Below are 20,105 nucleotides of genomic sequence, written 5' to 3'. Positions count from 1 at the left end.
ATGGGGCACCCAGGTCAGGGACCCCACACGCCTTTTCTCCTTGCAGGGCCTTGGGTTATTCCCACCAGACAGATGGGTAAACTGAGGCTCCAAGTGTAGGTTGAGTTTCAGAGGTTTGATTTCTTTCTCCTTTCCCTTCTCTGCAGCCCCCAGCCCTGAGCAAATCTTTAGGTATCCACTCCAGGGAACTTTTCAGAGATGGAAAAATTCCATCTCAGAACTCCACCTTCTTCCTCGTCCCCTTCACAAGTGGAAAAACAGGCCTAGAGAGGGACAATGACTGGGCCAAAGTCACCCGGAGAGGCAGGGACAGGCCCGTGCCCCCACACATTCCAGGACGGCTCGTTGCCCCTGAGTCCCGTGGCTGGTCTGCCATGGGGCTGCTGTTGTGGCCGTGGGTTGCTAACAACAACCATTAATTACCCCTCCTGGGGCATCCAAACACCCTCATATAGCTATTAGGGCTTTGAGTAGCCCCTTATCCGCCCTACAAAAGGTGATAGGGAGGCGTTAATTAACCCTGTTTTATAGATCGAGAGACAGAGGCTCAGGCAAGGTCACCAGCCCAGCCCGAGCTCCCGCAGTGGGAAGTTGGGAGAGCCGGTGCTGGCTCCTAGGTCTCTTCCCCAAGCCTGGGGGGCTCTTGCCTCCCTGACGATGCTGTGTTTAAGGTAGGCTGTGTCCGCCAGGCCCTTCTCTGTAGGTTTGGCTCTCAGAGAGGAAAGGTCTGTTCTCAGAGCTGCTCAGACACTTGCTCTGATGATCTCCATCCCTGATTTCACTCCCGGGCCCCAGAGCTGGTTCTGGGGTGTGGGGCGGAGGGAGTCCACGGCTGCTGGCCCATCCAAGTAACTTGGATCTCTGTGCCAGGTTTTCAAGTTCAGCTTCAAGCAACGAAGTCAAGTATGAGAGGTGTGCGGAGCTGAGTGATGAGCCTGCTAAGGAACCGAGGAAGAAGGTAAGGAGCCGTTGCGTTTGGCCGTGGGTCCTACAGTCCCTGGAAGAGCTTTCATGATCTGCGAGGCCTGGGAAGGACCGGAAGCCCCTTGTGAACAACAGAACAGTTCTTCCTTTAATGCTGGGACTTTTCAAGTCCCTTCTGGAGCGATTCCCTGTTCTGTGGTGTTACGTGCATTCTACAAATGCAGTTGCTGAGTATAGATTTTCTCTGTGCAAAGAGGAAAAGGGACATGGCTTTCCTGTGTAAGAATGCCGGCTTTATTAAGAATTTAATAAGGGTTAAAACATGTTAATATGCCCTGGCCGGGCAGCTCAGTTGGTTAGAGCACCGTCCCGATACGCCAAGTCTGTGGGTTTGATTCCCTGTCAGGGCGTAGACCTGGGTTGCAGGCCAGTCCCAGTAGGGAGCATGCTAGAGGCAACTGACTGATGTTTCTCTCCCTCCCTTTCCCTCTTTTATCCTCTCTCTACAAATAAATAAATAAAATATTTTAAAAAATATAATTCATTCTTCTTCATTGCTGAGCAGTACTCCGTTTTATGGGTTGGCCACAGTTTATCCATTCGCACTTCGATGGACCTTTGGGTTGTTTCCGGTTTGGGGCCCATTGCAGTTCAGTGGCGTTGAGGATATTCTCACTGTGGTGCGATCAACCATCCCTGCTAGCTAGTTCCAGAATTTTCCATCACCCCAAGTGGAAACCTCTTACCCAGTCACTTCCCATCCTACGACTCTGGCCCTGGTAACCAGGAATCTGCTGCGCCTGTATACTTGTCCGGTCCAGGTATTCCAGAGAAATGGAGTCATACACCACACAGCTCCGCGAGTCTGGCTTCTTTCACTTCACGTAATGTTCTCCAGGCTCATTCACGCTGTGGCGTGCGTCGGGCCTCTGCTCCTTTTGCTGGCTGGATGATACTCCACTGCATGCACAGAGCATTTTGTTTATTCATTCATCTGTTGATGGGCGTCTGGGCTGCTTCCACCTTTTGGCCGTAGTGACTTACGCTGCTGTGTACTTTGGTGCCCAAGTTTTCATCTGAACACCTGCTTTTAATTCTTCGGGGTATATATCCAAGAATGGAATTGGCGTCCTATGGTTAATTGTTTGTTTAACTTGTTGACGTAGCCTTATTTCTAACAGAAAAAAAAATTAAAAATTACTGAGGAATAGCTGCATATTGTAACGGTCAAACAGAACCAAAGTGTGTCAGGTTAAAAGGTAATTTTTTTCATCCTCATTCCCTCCTGCTACTCACCGTTGGATTTGCGTCTTCTCTCTGCCGTGTAGCTACACGTGCATGTGAGCTGCATGGGCGCCACTGTTAAATGGCGCGATCTTACAAACGTGCTGTTCTGTGGCCCGCTCTTCTCCCGTCCCCACAATGCTTCAAGTTCTTAGATGTCCTGGGGTGGGACCCGCCCGTTCTGTGGTTCTGTGGGTCCTGGTGTCTGTGCGGTGACCCCTCCCCCCGTTTGGCTGTGTGAAATTTCACTTTGCCGCTGCCCTTCAGGGGCGCGCTGATGCTGCCTGTGTTCGCTCACTGTCACCAGCAGTGCCGTCGCACCCTCTTGCTCACGTAGACTTGTGCTCCTGAGCGAAGAAGGAATCCTGAGAGAAAATCGGCCGGATTGAAGGGAATGAGAATGTAAAAATTGTGGTAGATGTACCGAATTGGCCAAAAGTCGTGCCCATTGACGTTCTCTCCAACAGTACCCGAGTGTCTCTTTCCCCACGGCCTTGCCCACTCTCGACGGGTTCCATCTTTAATAATGTTTTAATCACCTGAGGACATGTTTTTATTGGATTTAGAGAGAGAAGCGGGTAGAGAGGGAGAGAGAGAGACATCGATTAGTTTTTCTACCCACTTATGCATTCATTGGTTGATTCTTGTAAGTGCTCTGACTGGGGATTGACCTACAGTCCTGGTGTATCTCAGGACGATGCTCTAACCAACTGAGCTACCCGGCCGGAGTCACTGTTGGGCTTTGGTTTTAAAAGCAGCTATTTCAGCTACCTCACCTTTTCCTTCCCATTTCACATTCTTTAATCTAAGCTGGATTGTTTCTCCTTTTTTCTTTTTTTCAGCCAAAGGAAAGGGCTGGTTTGGATGAAGCCCCCACTCCCAGAAGCCCCTGGCAGCTGGGGACACTCCGGGAGAAGTCCGGGCAGACGCCACGGAAAGACAGTTGTCCCCCGGCCCCCAGCAGCTGCTGTGGGGTGAGCTTGGTGGGGGCCCGGAGCTCCCCCGAGAGCACTCCAGAAGACGGCGGGAGCTTCCAGACCGTGAGGGCCACGGTGTTTGAGCACCACGTGGAGAGACACACTGTGGCTGACCAGTCGGGACGCTATCTCTCAGCGACACCCCCTGGCACTGTGACCCATGTCCCTGAGCCCAGACCCAGGCCCGAGAGAAGCTCGTGGCTGGGGAAGGACCTTCCAGAAAAGATGGTCCTCCAGAAAGAGAACTCTAGGCGGTTTGGAGATCCCGACACGGAAAAATTGGGACGGACTCCCCTCTTGAATGGTGACCCCAAACAGTATCACACGCCCCTCCCCGAAAAGTGCCCTCCGGACGAGAAACGGAGTAACAACCCCTTCCTCCCGTGCTCGGAAAACCCTCCCAGGTCACAGAGGGTTGAGCCCAAGTATGACATTGTACACTCGGTGGGGGAGCGCGCGCACAGTGTGGCTGTCCCCACGGCGCCCGAGGAGAAGGCCGTGACACTCCGGAGTGGCAGGGCCCAGCCCTCGCTGAAGGGGAGGCAACTGTCCCCTGAGGCTGCCCCTGCCCACCCAGAGTGCAGGCTGGACAATCAGGCGGGGTCCGTCCAAAGGGCCAGTTTGATTTGGGAAGCCCGAGGGACGCAGGAGGTCAGCAGGCTTCACTCTGATTCCCAAGAGCCAAAGGACACGTTCAGGGGCCTGTCGCCCAAGTGGAAAGGCGGGGCGGCCGGGAACTGGCATAAAGCCACGGTGGTAGTCAGTGACGAGAAAAGCTCAGAAGTGAGTCCTGATGTCGCCAGCCAGCGCTCGGCCAGGCCCTGCGGCACCGAGGCCACCTGTGTGAGGGCCGTCCAGGCTGCCAACAGGGAGACCCGGCACCAGGGGCCGGACGGGGCCGGAAGCAGGCCAGGAGGCTGTGTTTCAGCAGGAGAGAAGGGTCCACTCTGGGGCTGCCCTCTGGACCCTCCTTTCAGGGCTAAGGAGGAGCCCTCCGACTTCCGAGCACGGCCACATCCCCATGGGCCGGTGCAGAAGGGGCCCCTCGTTGTGGCTGCCGGTGAGGGTGAGCTGAGGCCAGCCCAGGCCCAGGAGCCTGAAGTCAGGATGCGGAGGACGAGCCCCTCCAACCAGAGATTTGAGAGGTGGAGGCGGCGGACTTTACCCCACGACGTAAAGTTTGATGAGTTCAGCTTCCTGGCCCCAGAACACTCTTCAAAGGCAGAGCAGAGAGGCACAGATTATCCAAGCTCCACCGCAGGTGCCTTAAGGAAACCTCAACCATCCCATAATAGGGAGGAGGCCCAGGATGGGGACCCAGGAGTTTCATGGGACCCGGCTCCTCCCACAGTGAAGGCAGGGTCCTCTGTGGAACCCAGGGCAACATTTTTTGCAGTGACATACCAGATTCCTGATACTCAAAAAGCAAAGAGTATTGTTAAGTCAGGGCCTGAACACTTGATGGACCATTCTAGAAAAATAGCTCCGCCTTCATCTCCTCATCCTTTAGCTTCTGCCTTGGTTTCTCTCAACCCTGAAGAGCCACTGGAGACCGTGGGCAGTAAAAACTGGGCTCAGAGCAGAGAGCGTGACAGTGCAAGCATTTCAAAAACTCGAAAACCAGCAGACATTTCACCACCTCCCAGGTACCGAATTACGGATCTTCCCACCGAAAGGATCATGGCCACCGATACTGTCTGTGTTCATCGGCGGTGGCCAGAGGACGTTCCGAATGATCGGAGGGACAGTGGGAACAAAATGGCCCCCAGTAGTGCTCCCCAGATGACCCCAGCTTCCAAAAGTCGCCTGAAAGCTGGCGACCTCCTGGTCAGAAGGAAGACTGGGGTGGTCAGCGAGATGTTCCCAGGTAAAGTCAAAGACGGCTACAGATCCAGCGTTCTTGACATTGACGCCCTGATGGCCGAGTACAAGAAGCAGGAGGCTCAGGAGCAGGTGGAGGGCCTGCCCGGGGAGCCCAGCAGCTGGTCTCAGGAGAGGCCAGGCCAGCAAGGTGGGGTGGAACGGAGGAGGAGGAGCCTGAAGGAAGGGCCGGAAGCCGAGGGTCCCCGGAAACGAGCCAGCTTTGCTGAAGCAAACCACAGTTCTAGTCCCGTCTCTGGCAAGCAGCTGGCGGAGACCCCGGGGGCACCTGCGAACCCCAAACTCAGCCCTCCTCTGTGGGCTCCGCCACACTCAGCTTCTCCTGAAAAATACCCAGGGGCCTCTTCTGGCCCTGGGGCTCCCAGGAAGGTCTCGGGAGTCTCTGAGGATGAAACGAAGACCTTTGCTAGTAAACACCCGGGTGCAAAGTGTCAGAATTACCCCACCGCCCGGGAGGACCCGGGCACTGGAGCCAGTGTGTTGCCCAGATCCTCCCCAGCCGACCAGAAGAAAGGGACCCCGAGGCAATCCAGTTGGAGGGGAGAGGAGGGCCATGCGGCCCAGTGGGGTGACCACCCACAGCACCGTGGCAGGTCACCGTTGGATGTCAAAAGGGCCTATTCGGAGAAGGGCCCTCCTGCCAAAATCCGAGAGGGCCTGTGCATCATGCAGGAAGCCAGAGAGAGGAGGCGAGAGTACAAGGCGAGGCACAGCCTCCCCGGGGAGAGCTCGGAGGCCAAGGAGGCCCAAGTGGGGCCCCGTTGGCGGGACTCTGGGAGTCGAAATGGCCACGAGGTGAGTACGAAGGAGGTTCCCATGTTGTCAAACGTTGGTTAAGTAGGTAGGCCACAGGTGTCAACATCAGCCCATGTGGGCCAGGTGGGTGTATAAATGAGTACAGTCAGGCTGGGTGTGAGACGCTAAGGAGTGGTGGGGATTGGGGCAGATGGAGAGCTCGGGCCCTGAAGGGGCAGTTGCTGCTCAGTTCCTGCTGGTTCTGACCAGTGAGAATGGCAGGTCTGAGAGGGCAGGTCCAATTTATCAAGAGAATCTGAAAAAAAAAAAAAAAAGATTTTTTGTACCTAATTTCCCATTATGAAATGGGGACAGCTTATTAAAAATGCTGTTACGTCTAAAAAAATGTGTCTGCTGGCTCCATGTAGCCACTAGTTTGAAACCTGTGGCCTAGAATGATGATAATAGGTATCATTTATTGAGCGCCTGCCGTATTCCAGTGTGTTGGAATCACGTTCATTATTGTATCCCAGTATTCAGCGTCCTGCCTGACATTCTGTGAACATTCGAGAAATGGTGGGTGAATATGTGAATGAGCCATCTTATGTGAGCCCCGTGACAGTCCCTCTGGTTTTAGGAGGTGACCCCAGAGGATCTGGTGGAGGGGTAGCAGAGTGAGGCAGGGAAGGGAAGGCAGGTGATGAAGGTACCACTCTGGACACCTACCCCTCATTTCCACTGGAGACCCCTGGGGAGCATCACTGATAACTTCTGAGTTGTCCTGTCCAAGGGGTAAGGAACCTGCAATATTTATTTTCCTGTCCACTTCTGTCTTTGCCCGAGGCTGTTTCTGGGGCCATTAGCATTCAGACTCTTCCGTCCTGCCTGGTGCCGAGCTCAATAGTGGAAGGAAGAACCCTCCACAGCAGGACACCATTGCCACCCGTGTGCATTTGAGTCTTGGGCAGGGTGCCCCCAACATCTGTTGCAGCTTTGGTCATCTTGTACAGAAGGGAGAAAAAAACCAAGGTTCAGAGAGGTTAAGTAACTTGTCCCAGGTCACACAGCACTGAGTGGCAAAGCTAGTGTTTGAACCCAAGTCTGGCCTGATACATAAGCTTTCACGTAGGTCATTTGGTGGAGAACGAGGGAGGGATCCATGAAGGTGGGAGGAAATCTGAGGCATGAAGCCAACTTCAGGAAGCTTTAGACCTTGGTGGGATGAAGGGACACACTCCCAGCATGTGCTGGGCACCAGTGGGCCTGAGCTCAGGGCCTGCCCCTGGCTTCTGCTCCTGTGCTTCTCGAGAGGGGGCTTGCCTGTCCCCACCTCCAGGCTGTCATTATGGGAACGCCAGGAGAGGGAGGAGGCCATGGCATTGTGACACTGAAGCTGCATGTCAGCTGCCCAGGGCCCCTGCTGGCCACAGGGAAGCATGGTGCTGGGGGGGGGGGTGGCCTGGCCCTAGACGCCTGCCTGGGGGGACAGCCCCACAGTGCTGCTGCCAGGGGATCCGTTTCCTCACGAAGGACTGGGAGGTCTTGGGCCGGCTCCTCACTTCTCTTCTCTCCTGCCCCGAGACGTTTTGTTCTGCTTCTTTAAGCAATAAAAATCAATACAAAATGGGCATAAATGCAAAATAGTGGTAATTGAAAGCTGCAACCTTACAGGAGTGTATAAAATAGTGTCCCCCTTCCCTGTCCAGCCCCCAGGGACGGCCTCCATGGCAGTTTTGATGTCCTTTGGGGCTCGCCTACACTGCAGAGTTGCTTCTCAATCATATATGTTTTATTATAATTGTTTTATTTTCCTTATTGCAAAAGGTAGTGAATGCTTGTGTACAGTTTAAAGTGTTATAGAGACATACGGTTTAGAAAGGAGACCTCCCCCAAAGGATGAGTCTGGCCGTGAACTGGGGCAGCCCCCTCCCCCGGGCCCCTTCCTCTGTCATGTGACTGGGGAGAGCGAGCTCCTGGATGTCAGTGGCTGGGGGCCGGGGTTGCTGCTCAGTGCCCCACAGCGTGCAGGGCAACCTGCACCTCGGACGATCATCCTGCCTCACGTGTAGGCAACTCCAAAGTGGAGGGACCCTGGTCTAGTCACACGTAGGGTTTTCTGGGGGGTGATAAAGATACCCTGAAATCGAGTATGGTGCTGGTGGCAGAACTCCATGAATATACCCCGACCCCCAGAAAACCCTGTACCCAGTCCCTCTCAATTCTCCCAATACCCTCCAGTCAGGGCGACTGTCAGTCTGCTTTCTGTCTGGGTACAGTTGCCTGTTTGGGACCTTCCGTGTAAGTGGAGTCACACAATAGTGATGCTCGTGACTGGCTTACAAGGGTGTTGTGGCCCGTGGGCCCCATGCAGCCCAGGATGGCTGTGAGTGTGGCCCGACACAAAATCGCAAATTCACTTAAAACAGTATGAGATGTTTTTGTGATTACATGTCACAATGTATTTAATGTGTGGCCCAGAGATGCCAGAAAGTTGGACACCCTTGGTAGGATACCGTTTCCAAGGCACATGCATGTTGTGGCGTGTTTCAGGGCTGCATTCCTTTTCATGGCAGAGTAATATTCCACTGTGTAGGTGGGCAACATTTTATTCATTTATCCTTTCATCAGTGGATGGGTGTTTCGGTTGTTATTTTTATTTTATTTATTGATTTGAGAGAGAGACTGAGACACAGAGAGAGAGAGAAACATTGATTTGTGCATCCATCGGTTGATTCTTGTAAGTGCTCTGACTGGGGATCGAACCCACAACCTTGGCATTTCAGGATGACGCTCTAACCAGCTGAGCTCCCCGGCCAGGGCTGTGTTGTTTCTGCTCTGCGGCTGTTACGAGTAATGCTGCCATGGACGTTTGTGGGGAGTGTTTGAGCGGGTGCACACCCAGGAGTGACGTGGCGGGTCATACGGTCACTGTGGGTGTCTCCTATAGGAGCTGCCGGGCGGCGGTCCAGCCAGCTGCACCAGCTCCCGTTCCCGCTGGCCGTGCGTGAACGTCCTGACCGCCCTCCATCCCGGCTGGCCGCGTCTGTGTTTCTGACCCAGCCACCGTAATGGGTCTCAGTGAAGTGGTATCTCATGTGCTTTTGATTTTTATTCCCGTTGAGCATCTTTGTATGAACTTGTCGGTCCTTCGCGTGTCTTTGAAGAAACGACTATTCGATCTTTTTCCCATTTTTTAAAAAATTGGGATTGTTTTTTGTTATTGAGTTGTAATTATTCCTTACATGTGCAGGATTCAAGTTTCTTATCAGACATAGGGGTTTATGCTTTGTAGAAATTTTCTCCCATTTGGGTTGTGTTTTCACTTCCTTAATGCCACCTTTAAGGCACAGAGGTTGTTCACTTGAATGAAGTGCAGTTTATTCTTATTCTGTTGCTTGTGCTTTTGGTGCCGTATCTAAGAAACCTTGCCTAATCCAAGGTCAGGAAGATTTATGCCTGTATTTTCTTCTAAGCGTTTTCTAGTCTCAGCTCTCATATTTGGTCTTTGATCTATTTTGAGTTGATTTTGGTATGCGATGTGAGGTTCGCAGCGTGTTTTGAAGGCAAAGTCTCGGTTGACAGGGTGGGCAGAGGAGACGAATGGCGGGCAGCCCAGAGGCCTGGGCTGCCCCAAAGGGGGATGGGCACTCGGGGGAGGGACAACTTTGGAGGGGAGGGTTGAGAGGCCTGCTTTGGACAAGTGCAGTCTGAGATGAGCCTGAGCAGTGAGTGGTGGCCTCGAGTGGGCAGTGGGCCTACAAGTCTGGAATCCCAGCACAGAATCGGGTTGTTGGTGCCTAGATGGATTTACTTAGAGCCCCGGGGCATTATGGGTGGTCCCCAAGGGAGTGCTGTGGACCTTCCTCTGAGATGCGGTGGGGGTGAGGGGCTGAGTAGGACCAGCCAGGGAGGTAGGAGGGACCCTGAGAGTCTCACAAGGCAGCAAAGAAAGAGACTGTGTGGCGAGGGACCGGGAGCCCAGCCTCGCTCTTCACTGATGCTGTGCGTCCTCAAGCAGGTGCCTCTCCTCTCTGGTCCTTGTCTGTGTGGGGAGGGTGCGACACAGGTAAACCCCATACTCTGGCGTCTTGTAGTTCCTGGCCTGTGGATGTGTCCCCTGTAATAACTGAGCAGAAGAAACGGCCACATTCAGTGTTCCATCCTGTTTATATACCGTTTCTGTGTCTGTGCGTGTGTGTGTTTGTGCTGGGATGCGTGGAGAAGTATCTAAAATGAGGTCAGCAAAAGTCAGCAGCGGCAGTCATGAGGCTGGATAACGTTTATGGAGGGCTCCCTGCCTGACAGGCTTGTCAGGGAGCCCATGTGAGACAAGCCAGGTGCCCAGGACCCGTGCACGCCTGCCCCCTGGTGGCTGCACTATGTCATGCACTTTCTGTGTGCTGTTCCCTGCTGGGTTCTCCCAGGAACCTAGAAGCTGAGCACTGTTGTTATTGGTCTTTTCCCACACGGTCAAAGGATCAGAGAGGTTAAGACACTTGTATGAGCTCACAGAGTTATTAAATGGCTGAGGGTGGCAGTGGGGGCGGGGTGTTCTGGAGCTTTCCTTTTCTTCTTTGTCCTTTCAGGTGCAGAATGGGCCCTCATGGTGTGACATATCCCCCCTGTGTGTAGCGAAGCCCCAGGAAAGTCCTCTTCTTGTGTTCTGTGTCTCAGGTGCCGTTGCGAGGCCTGGGGAGGGAGGATGCCTCCCAGGACAGTGAGCCGCCGCTCCGGCAGGTGCCGCCTGCGGCCTTGGGCCCCCGGAGGAGCCACAGCTTCTGCAAGGACAAGAGGAGCGGGGCCTTCGTGGTGAGTGGTACTGGCATGGCCGGGGCGCCGTGTGCTGGCAATTGGTCATCGGACACCAGTGGGCACGTGGCTGTGTGGACGGTTCAGATGCCCAGGGGCCTGCGGGGGGGTCGAGGTGGGCGGGCGCCTGTCTGGGAGTCTGATGCTGTGGAGGGGCTTTGGTGGCTGTGCCAAGAAAGCCTTCCTTCTTCTCTGGTTTCCGGCCCAATGCAGAGATGTGACCCCATCTGCCTGGCACGGAACTGTGAAGAGAACATGTGCTGGGACCTGAAAGTCCTGGGTTTGAATCCCACCCCCATCTCCTCTCAGCCTGTTGGAGCAATTTACTTAATTTCTCTGCACTGTAGTCTGTCCGTCACCTGGAAAATGCGATCACGATTCTTAATTCTTTGGCGCCACTGGGAGGATGGAGTGAGAGTGTGAGCCGGGCCCTCCACACCAATAGTTGTGGTCACTGTGGCAGGCAGTGTCAAGCTGGTTCTGGAGCCAGGTCACCAGGGTTCAAATGCTAGCTCTGTGTGCAGATGGGCCTCTGCCTCGGTTTCCTCATTTGTAAAGTGGGGATAATGATAGTGTCTACTTCATAGGGCTGATGCGGGGGTTGGTTAGGATGATGTGGGGAGTGGTTAGCGTGGCCCCGAGTTCACAGCAAACACTTTGGTAAGTGTTATCGTTATTATGCTTATTATCGTTGTTGCGTCCCCTGGGGCCAGCGCTTCCTCTCACAGCCTGTTTCCTGCTTGTGGAAGGAGGTAGATCAGTGATGTGGCTGGACCCCAGGGTAGCTGCCTCCTCCAGGGCCTTGGCGTCCCCAGCCTTAGGTCCTCGGTCCAGGGCTTTGCCGCTTCTGGTTTTCAGTGACTTTCTTTTTCTTTTCTTTTCTGTTTTTTCTTGGACTTTAGCTCCATGATACTTAGAGACCTTCTGAGTTCTGCTCTTCTCACGAAGTCCCTTAGGGGCCGGCCCCACGTGGGGGCCTCTAAGAGAGATGTTCCTTAAACGAGCTCGGCAACTCTAGTTCTGCTCACAGGTCCTTGTTGCTCGCACAGCTTCATGCATTTCAGTGATACCTGTGCCTGGCCCCGTGTCTCCGAGACAGGGGGTCCTCCCACATCTGAATCCTAGGTCCATTCCTTCCAGCTTTACACGGCCACAGGCAACAAACCTCACTTCCCTGAACCTTGGTGCCCTCCTCTGAAAAACAGGGTGAAGAGGGCACCCTGGCAGGGACCTGCTGGGATAATGGGGCCACCCAGGAGTCAGAAAGCCTCACTGGGGGTGGGGCAGCAGGCCCAGAGAACGCAGCCCCCCCCCCCCCCCCCGAAAGACCCCTGCGGTGCAGCCCCAGAAAGTGTCCCCAAGCGTTCAGACCTCAGCCTCAGGCCTGCCTGCTTTTCTTCATCAAATGCTCCCTTCCATTGCCTTCTCTCTTACCCTTTCCTCCATTCACTCTCCAGTGGCACCGACTCAGCTTATCTGATTGTACCTGAACTTCTGTGTCTGTGTGTGTGTGTGTGTGTGTGTGTGAAGACAAGGGTTATAGAGAGAAAAGCGTTGAAGACTGGTCTTTTTGTAGCCTCTGCTGGCTGGCATCCTCCCTGGTCGCCTGGCTCCTCCTCTTCCACTAGCTGTCATTGGGGAGCCTTTGTCCTCTGAGTCCTCGCGTGGCTGGCCTTGGCTCCCTCCTTCAGGCCCCAAGGCCCCTGCCCCCTTGCTGCCTGCTTGATTTCCCCTCCTCCAGAGGTGGATGGGGGAGGGGCCTGAACCCCACAGGGCTGGGGTGGAAGACCTCATTTCTGGGCTTTTGGGACTCATGTCTGCAATTCTGGGGAGTGGCCACCAGGAGGCGGTGGTGTTCAGCTCACTTCCTGATGGCTTCAAAACCTGACTTGGGGACCTTAGCACTGGGCTCTGCAGTCTGAAAAAGTGGGTTCGTGTTTCGGTTCTGCCACTGTGTGACCTTGGACAAGTGACTCGATGGACCTCCTTGAACCTTGGTGTTCCTTGTCTAAAACGAGGATGGTCCTGTCTGGCCTCAAGAGTATTTTTGTGAGCAGTAGGTGAGATCACTCAGCACCCAGAACGGTTCGTGGTCATTTTTCCTTCTTTCTGCCAATCTCCTCCCTTTTTACCTTATCCTCTCCTTGTCTTCTGCCTCCCTCGGCCTTCCTCCTACTCCTCACTCCCCCTCCCTTTCTTGTCACCTTTCAACTCTCTCATTATAAGTGGGGAACCTGAGGCCCGGAGAGTGGGTCTGACTCAGCAAGGGTGCTCCTCCAGGTCGGGACTGGGGTCCTGAGCCCCCGCGCTGCTGGCTGCCCCTCCTCCTCAGGAAGTTGGTGGGACCTGCATTTTATACTTTATGAGGTGTTTGGGGGGCTTCACTGGTGTTAGTCACACACGGTTTTGGTGAGTGATTTTGTGCTGTGGTTTCCAGTTTAGGCTCAGGTTCATCCCTACGTTTTTGAGGCTGTGTCTCAGACCTTCTGAATCCCCAGTCCGCCTCCATGTTAGGGTGTTTAAATCACCCTATATTTGCAGAGGAGGGAACTGAGGCTCAGAGAGGTTAAGCTACTTGCCCAAGGCTGCACAGTTAGCAAATGGGGAGCTGGAACGGAAACTGGGCCTGTCTTACTTTCAGCCTTGGACCAGGGTCCTTCCTGCTGTGGGGCTGTGCTTTGGCCTGTCCCCAGGCCCTGGCAGCCCCCCTTCCCTTCAGCCCGCAGCACTCGGTGTGCGTTAGCCCACGGGAAATGAGACACCCTGAGCCCGGCGGCAGAGAACGTGATACAGTCCTGCCCAGGGCTGGCCGCCCGCTGTTCGGCCCTAACTGCCCGCTAAAGGGAGCCTGGGACCCACCAGAGCAGCCATGCCCACACCCACGCCCTGGCTGAACCACAGGCTGGGCAGACCCTGAGCCTGAAGTCCTGAGGTCTGGCCCGGTAAACAAGTAGCTTACCCACTCAGCACCTCTGCTTTCCTTCTCTGTAAAGAGGGTATTCTTAGCAGTGATAATGCCTAGTACTTCCAGTGCCTACTGTGTGGTGTAGGTTCTGGTACCACCCCCATTTTACAGATGGGGAAACTGAGGCTCAGAGCCAGTAAGAACTTCTCCCATGGTGGGAGTGTGGAGTCTGTACTCCTAACTTTCTGCTGAAGCTCCTCCCACTTCTCTGCTTTGTAGGGGGGGGGTGAGGGGGTTGGGATACAGCCGAAGTGGTAAAGAGTAGCTGCCCGGTAATTACTACCTGCTATTGTTGTGTTGTTAATTATTATTTGCCCTCAGTGTTTTTTTCCCTATGTTCCCTTGAAGGGCTATTGATGGGACAGGAAATGGCCCCCAGTTTCAGGGGTTTTGTGCAGTTGAGGAAACTGAGGCCTGGTCAGGGAAGTCTCCGGCCCAGGGCTCTGCAGCAGCTGGAGGCAGAGCTGCGACCACAATTTCACCTTTCTGACTCCCCGGTCTCCCCCTCCCCTGTTCTTTTAAGGGGTGCCCTTAGGTCGTCAGTTTCATGTGGCAGATTTGAGCCCCGTGCCGGTCTTCCTCCTTACCCCATCCACAGGGCGCGCACCTTCTTTCCCATAAAGTGAGCCTTCTGTCCGCACTTACGCAGGGATCACCAAGCATGTCGGCTCGGTTGGGGTTACATCCCTGGGCCACAGTCCCCCAGAGGTCCGTCCCTCTTGTGGCTCTGAAGGCACCACCTGCGGGGGTTCCCTGAGATGGGCTGGCAGGTCACCTCTGGTAACCTGGAGAATATTCTCGGAAATCCCCAAACCCCTCAGTGGGCGGTTGCTGGCTCATTTAGTGATGAGCTTATTCCCTGGGGCCTACTGTGTGCCAGGCCATGGGGGAGGGGGCCTGAGGACAGCCTGGGAGGGTCTGGTTAGGTGGAAGGGGGGGGGTTGTTTGGGAAGGGGGAGTAGCATATGCAAAGGTGTGGAAGTGGGTGACGCAATTGGTGTGTTTGGGGCCAGCGAATAGTCCCCTTTGGCTGCAGTGGAGTGTTTGGGGATTTGGGTCTTTCCTCTGACACATACTTACCTGCCTGTGCTAGGTGCCGCGTCGGGCACTGGGCGACAGTTATGAACAGGGTGTAGATGAATACGAAGGCAGGTGAATAATCGCAGTGGGTTCTAGGGGCTCCTGTTCAGTGAGCACTTACTACGTGTCATGCGCTTCACCCGCCTTCCTTCCTTTACGTTGTTCGAGGTTCAAAGCCTCTCAGGAGGAGGGGGGCGTGTCTGCTTGTAGGGGAGCGTCACCGAGCGGGGACACTTGTGGTAAGTCTTGGAGGATGACCAGGTGTTTGCCAGGTGGGTGTGGCCTGGGAAGAAGAGGTTTGCCCGGTGCAGAAATAGCCTGGGCAAAGGTTTGGGGGCATGAAGCTGTGCTCCACACAAGGAGTGGATTCCAGAGTCCAGGAAGGGCCTGGCATTGCTTTTAAACTTCACTCTGATGCGTCCTTCCTGGACACCCCCGGTGTGTGTTTGTGTGGTGGGTTCAGACTACCCACCTCTCTTGCTGGTGAAACCGGGGTCCTTGTTTTGGGGGGTGGCACCGCCTCCCCGCAGCTCTGTCGTTACATTGTCATCCTTGCACACGGACCTGCCAACGCCGTTACTGGGAGTTTGAGAGCGCTGGGACCTGATGGCTTTATTGCGATGACTGGGGAATGGGGTGGGGTGGGAGCAGGGTGTGGGTTCTAATGACTGCACTAGGAGTTCTTGTGAATGCCATCATCCTGAGATAAGAGGGGACTCTTGAGTTCACCCCCTGTGGACACGTCACTGGTCCTGGTTAGAGATTCTCTTTGAATTCCAGTTGGTTGACAAGGCGTTCAAATGGGAAGGGAAAAAATCAAAATGAAAGACCAATATGGACTGCTCCACAGACCTCATCAAAGATTGCACTTAAAAGACAAGGTGTGAATAAAGATTTTATGGCTGCTTATTTGCTTGGGCTGCGGACTGTCCGTCCATCCCTTGCCGTTCGGCATTCCTACGTATGACGTTAGTCCTGTGTCCGCATATGTTGAACTGAATGTGCGTTAGGAATGTCACCCACTGGCTTAGTTGAGAGGGCTGATCTGCTTCACGCAGCAGCGAGATGTGCTGAGGTGGAGGTGGCCGACTTAGCTCAGCTCAGCAACTCTGAGAGTCTTTTGGGCTTTCCCTTGTGCTTCGAGCCTCATGGCTCCAAGGTGGCTGCCATGTACCCCGGGACTAGGTCGCCTTGCAGGCAGGAAGGAGTGGAACCAGATGGGCCACGCCGGCTGAGTCTGCGCTTGTAGTCGAGGAAGTACAAGCTTTCCCGTGGCAGCCTCCACACTTTCCCCTGTGTGTCACGGGCCAGGCTGGGTCACAGGGCCACTCCTAGCAGCAAGAGAGTTGGGGAAGTCAGTCTCCAAGTCCTGCCAGCTGTCACGGAAGTTGGCCGAGTTGGGAGTGGCCATCAGTCATTCCACAAACAGGATTGTTCATGACACAGTCTGAAAGAAAGTGGGGGTTGCCGGGCTCTGGACAAGGAAGCCATGGCCCCCGAACCAGGATGTGGGGCGAGAGACACGATCTGCCCAGTGTCTGAGAGCCGTGGCCCGAGATGCGTGCTGGGCACTGGGCTTCCAGGATGGGAAGGCACAGTGTTTGCCCTCCGAGGCCCCCAGTCTGCTGGGGAGCAAGGCTCAGAGAAGGGAGGGAGGCCTGGGGTGGACGAGACAGGCCGGGTGGAAGCCGGCCTGGCAGCCAGCATGCCCCTCTCTGCCTGGGCGGGTCCGCATGGGGCCCGGGCTCAGGAGCATGAGTGTGGAGCCGGGTGGAGAGAAGCCGGACAGTGTGCCGGGTTCTTAGGAAGCCCAGGAAGCCTCGGACACGTGGCCGTTCCCACTGGTTAGTGGCTTCTCGTCCGGAGAGGACTGAGTAACTTACGTCTCAGCCGATTCAAGTTCCTTTTCGGGATGAAAACCAGTCGGACTAGAAAGCTTTTGTTTCCTGGGTCTTAAAATGCAAACGACCCGTTACGACCGGTTGTGCCTCTCATTTTTGTGTAGGAGGATTTTTTATTCATCTGTGCACCCAGCTGTCGCTCCAACCTTCCATCACCCGTCTGTCCATCTCTCCATCCACCCATCCATCCATCCGTCCGTCCATCCATCTTCCACCCCATTCTTGATACACAGAAAACTCTGAAGCTGTAAGGATGAATAAGTTCATTTCTGTCCTCAAATTGCTCACATCCTTAGACTATAAATAAGTGATTATGTAATCTGGGATGATAAATAGTATTTGTCGCTCACCTGGTCACCCATTCACTGATTCAGTGGGTATTTACTGAGCACCTGCCGTGTGTCCTGGGCTGTTCCTGGCCCTTCCAGGCAGCAGTAGGGTGTGATTCCCCACCTTCTGGAGCTCACGCTCTAGGGCGGGGAGACAGACATGAAACAAGGAGCCAGAATCAAAAGCGAGAGACTTTCAGATGCTGCCAAGTGCCATGAAGACAGAAAAAATAGGGTGCTGGGAACTGAGTGACAGAGGAAGAGGGTGTTGGGGCTATTTCATATTAAGGGTCAGGAGGGCTGCTCTGAGGAGGTGACATCTGAGCTGGGATCTGAAGGAGGAGGACCCAGCCCTGTAGAAGACTCAGAGGGAGAGCCTCAGGCAGAGGGAACAGCAAGTGCAAAGGTCCTGGGGCTTGATGTGTTTAGTGGTACAACTGGTGATGGTAATAATAGCGATGATGCCATCACTGGGGCTGGAGTGGAGAGAAGGGGGGTGTGGCAGGGGTCAGGTCACACTAGGCCTTGCAGGTCACTGTAAAGCGGCTGGTGTTGGGTGAATGCCAAGGAGGAGAGAGGCATCACAGCATCTGGAGGAATCCAGACACGTCAGTGATAGGCTCGGGGGAAGAAGGGATTTGTCCAGAGTGGGGGTGGGGGAAATGGCATGCACACACTTACAGAAGAATGGGGGACATGGATTCTCCAGGAGCTGCAAGGGGGTTACCTGGGGAGTCGTGGGGTTGTGGCAGGAGAAGGTGGACAAGAATGAGAGGGACCCTCAGGGTCAGAGTAAGGCTTGGTATTATTAGACCCAGGAGCCAGGAAAAGTTACAACCAGGGCACCATCAGAGATGCAGTTCGGAGCGCCCTCTGGTGGACATTGTGGAGGGGGGTCGAAGAGGATCAGCTGGAAGCAGGAGGGCCAGTTGGATGGAGGCTGTTGCTGCAATCTGGGCAATATCATTTTAGAAAGTTCTTGTGATTGAACATACATAACATAACACTTACCATTTAACCACTTTATGCTTTAAAAATTGGCACTGACTACATTCACTCTGTGCAGCCATGACCGCTATCCACATCCCGAACGTTCTCATCGTCCAAACAGAAACTGCACTATCGAACACGGACTCCCTACTCCTGCCTCCCACCAGCCCCTGGCAACCTCTGTTCTACTTCCTGTCTCCGCGAAGCTGCCTGTCCTAGATTCTTCCTGTACGCGGAATCATGCATTATTTGCCCCTTTGCGTCCAGCTCACCTCACTTACCAGATTGTCTTCAGGGCCCATCCCTGTGGGAGCAGGCGCCAGAACTCCATTCCTGCTCAAGGCTGAGTAACGTCCCATCCTCTGAATCCACCTCTTGTCCATCCGTTCATCCGCTGATGGACGCTGGGGTTGTTTCCGCCTTTTGGTCATTGTGACTGATGCCGCAGGGGACATCGGTGTCGGTGTCCGTCTGCGTCCCCGGTGTCAGTTAGTTTGAGTACATACCAGGGCGTGGAACTGCTCACAAAACACGTGGTAATTCTGCGTGTAACTTTTGGAGGGACGACCACACTGTGCTCCACACTGGTTTCACCAGCCGTGCACAAGCGTGCTAACTCCTCCACCTTCTGGCCAATGCTTGTTATCTTTCTGCTTTAAAAAAGAAAAACACGTAATAGCCGGCCTAATGAGAGTGAAGTGGTATCTCATTATGGATTTGCTTTGCCTTTCCGTAATGGCTAGTGATGTTGAGACCTTTTCATGGGCTTCTTGGCCAGGTGTTTATCTTCTTTGCGTATTTTTGAATCAGTTTATTTGTTTTTCTATTGTCGAATTGTAGGAGTATTATATATATATTCTGGATACTCATCCCTCTTCAGATACATGATTTGAAAATATTTTCTCCCATTCTGTGCCTTTTCTGTTCACTGTCTTCGATGCATCAAGGTTTTTTATTTCACTGAAGACCAATTATATGTCTACTTTCCCTTTTGTCCCCTGCAAAATAATTTTTAAATCAAAGTACAATATGCACACAGAAAAGGGCACCTGTCTTAAGCCAGCTGGCCTGGGTTTGACCCCCACCCTGCTACTTCCCAGTGGTCTGATCTTGAGGAGGCTAACGGCCTCCACGCCTCTGTCCCTGCCTGCAAACGAGGGTGATGATGGAGCCTCTGCCTTGGAAATGCAGTGAGGTTAGGTGGGCTAATGCACATAAGGCACTAGGAACAGTGCCTGTCACCCAGTAGGTGTTATTCAGTGAGTGACACTGTGAGTGTTTGCTGCTGTTACTGTGACTCTGTATGATATGTTCAGTTCCTGCATAGCAGACACTGCTAAGCACATGCAGACATTACTCAGTTATCCCGTTTGGTCCTCAGAAGCCCTGAGGCATGGGAGTTCCTTGTCCCCACCTTGTAGAGAGAAAACGGAGGCCTGGGCCTTTATGAGTCTTGTCCACTGCCATTTCCTGGCACTTTTCTCCCAAGTGACCTCACTGCCTGAGGCTCAGAGAGGGAGGTGACTGACCTAAGGACACAGCGAAGAAACAAGAACACCTGGATCGTATCCTGGCTCATGGACTCGCCCCTTGCAGCTAGGAGGGTTTGGAAGGATGGCATCCTGCCTAGATGGATTTTGTTTCAATTGTGCCACTGGAGCCCCTGGGCACTGTGCGCTCCCTGGGGACCAAGGCTTTGGATGGCCCCCCAGCTGGGTGCAGACGGAGCTGGCAGGAGGCCAGGAATGAGGGAGACACCTGGCCCCCTAAAGGGGAGGAGGTTGAGGGAGTGGAGGAGAGCACACGCGTGCCCCCTAGTGGACCTGTGCGGGATTGCGGGCACTGTGGTTTCCTGGGAGCTGGGAGGAGATGGTGGAGCACAGTAACTTTTCCAGGCGTCACCCTGTCCAGTCCCACAGTGCGTTGCCACCACTTCGCAGGTGAGGGAGCAGAGGCCCAGCGGGGTGGCAGCTATCTAGTCCTTTTGTTTTTCCTCTGTTGGAAAGTATGTGCGAGGATGATGCTCACATTGGGCCAGTCTTGACTCTTGTTTCCTGGTACAAAGTACATTGTTAACATACAGGCGCACTTTTAACTGCTTGTGGCACAATTACTCGCTTCGCCTGTCACAACGGACTGAGGCACACGAGAGGGCCACCACGCCCGGGCACGGTTGTTGCGGTCCGTGCTCGCTGCCACCTGCCAGGGTGCACACCAGTGCACCTTGTAC

General features: G+C 54.2%; 1 protein-coding gene across 1 annotated transcript in view; it reads left to right on the top strand.

Moving 5' to 3' along the window:
* The window catches only part of KIAA1671 (KIAA1671 ortholog), a 168,334-nt gene that overhangs the window by 50,274 nt on the left and 97,955 nt on the right, over positions 1–20,105 (top strand). The window contains exons 4-6 of the mRNA XM_053929169.2: positions 871–958; positions 3,051–5,861; positions 10,476–10,610. Coding sequence (XP_053785144.1) covers positions 871–958; positions 3,051–5,861; positions 10,476–10,610 — 3,034 coding nt within the window. The remainder of the gene's footprint in view (positions 1–870; positions 959–3,050; positions 5,862–10,475; positions 10,611–20,105) is intronic.

This window comes from Desmodus rotundus, chromosome 7 (genome assembly GCF_022682495.2).
Source record: "Desmodus rotundus isolate HL8 chromosome 7, HLdesRot8A.1, whole genome shotgun sequence".
NCBI classification, from domain to species: domain Eukaryota; kingdom Metazoa; phylum Chordata; class Mammalia; order Chiroptera; family Phyllostomidae; genus Desmodus; species Desmodus rotundus.
This window is presented reverse-complemented; position numbering and strand designations above follow the sequence as displayed.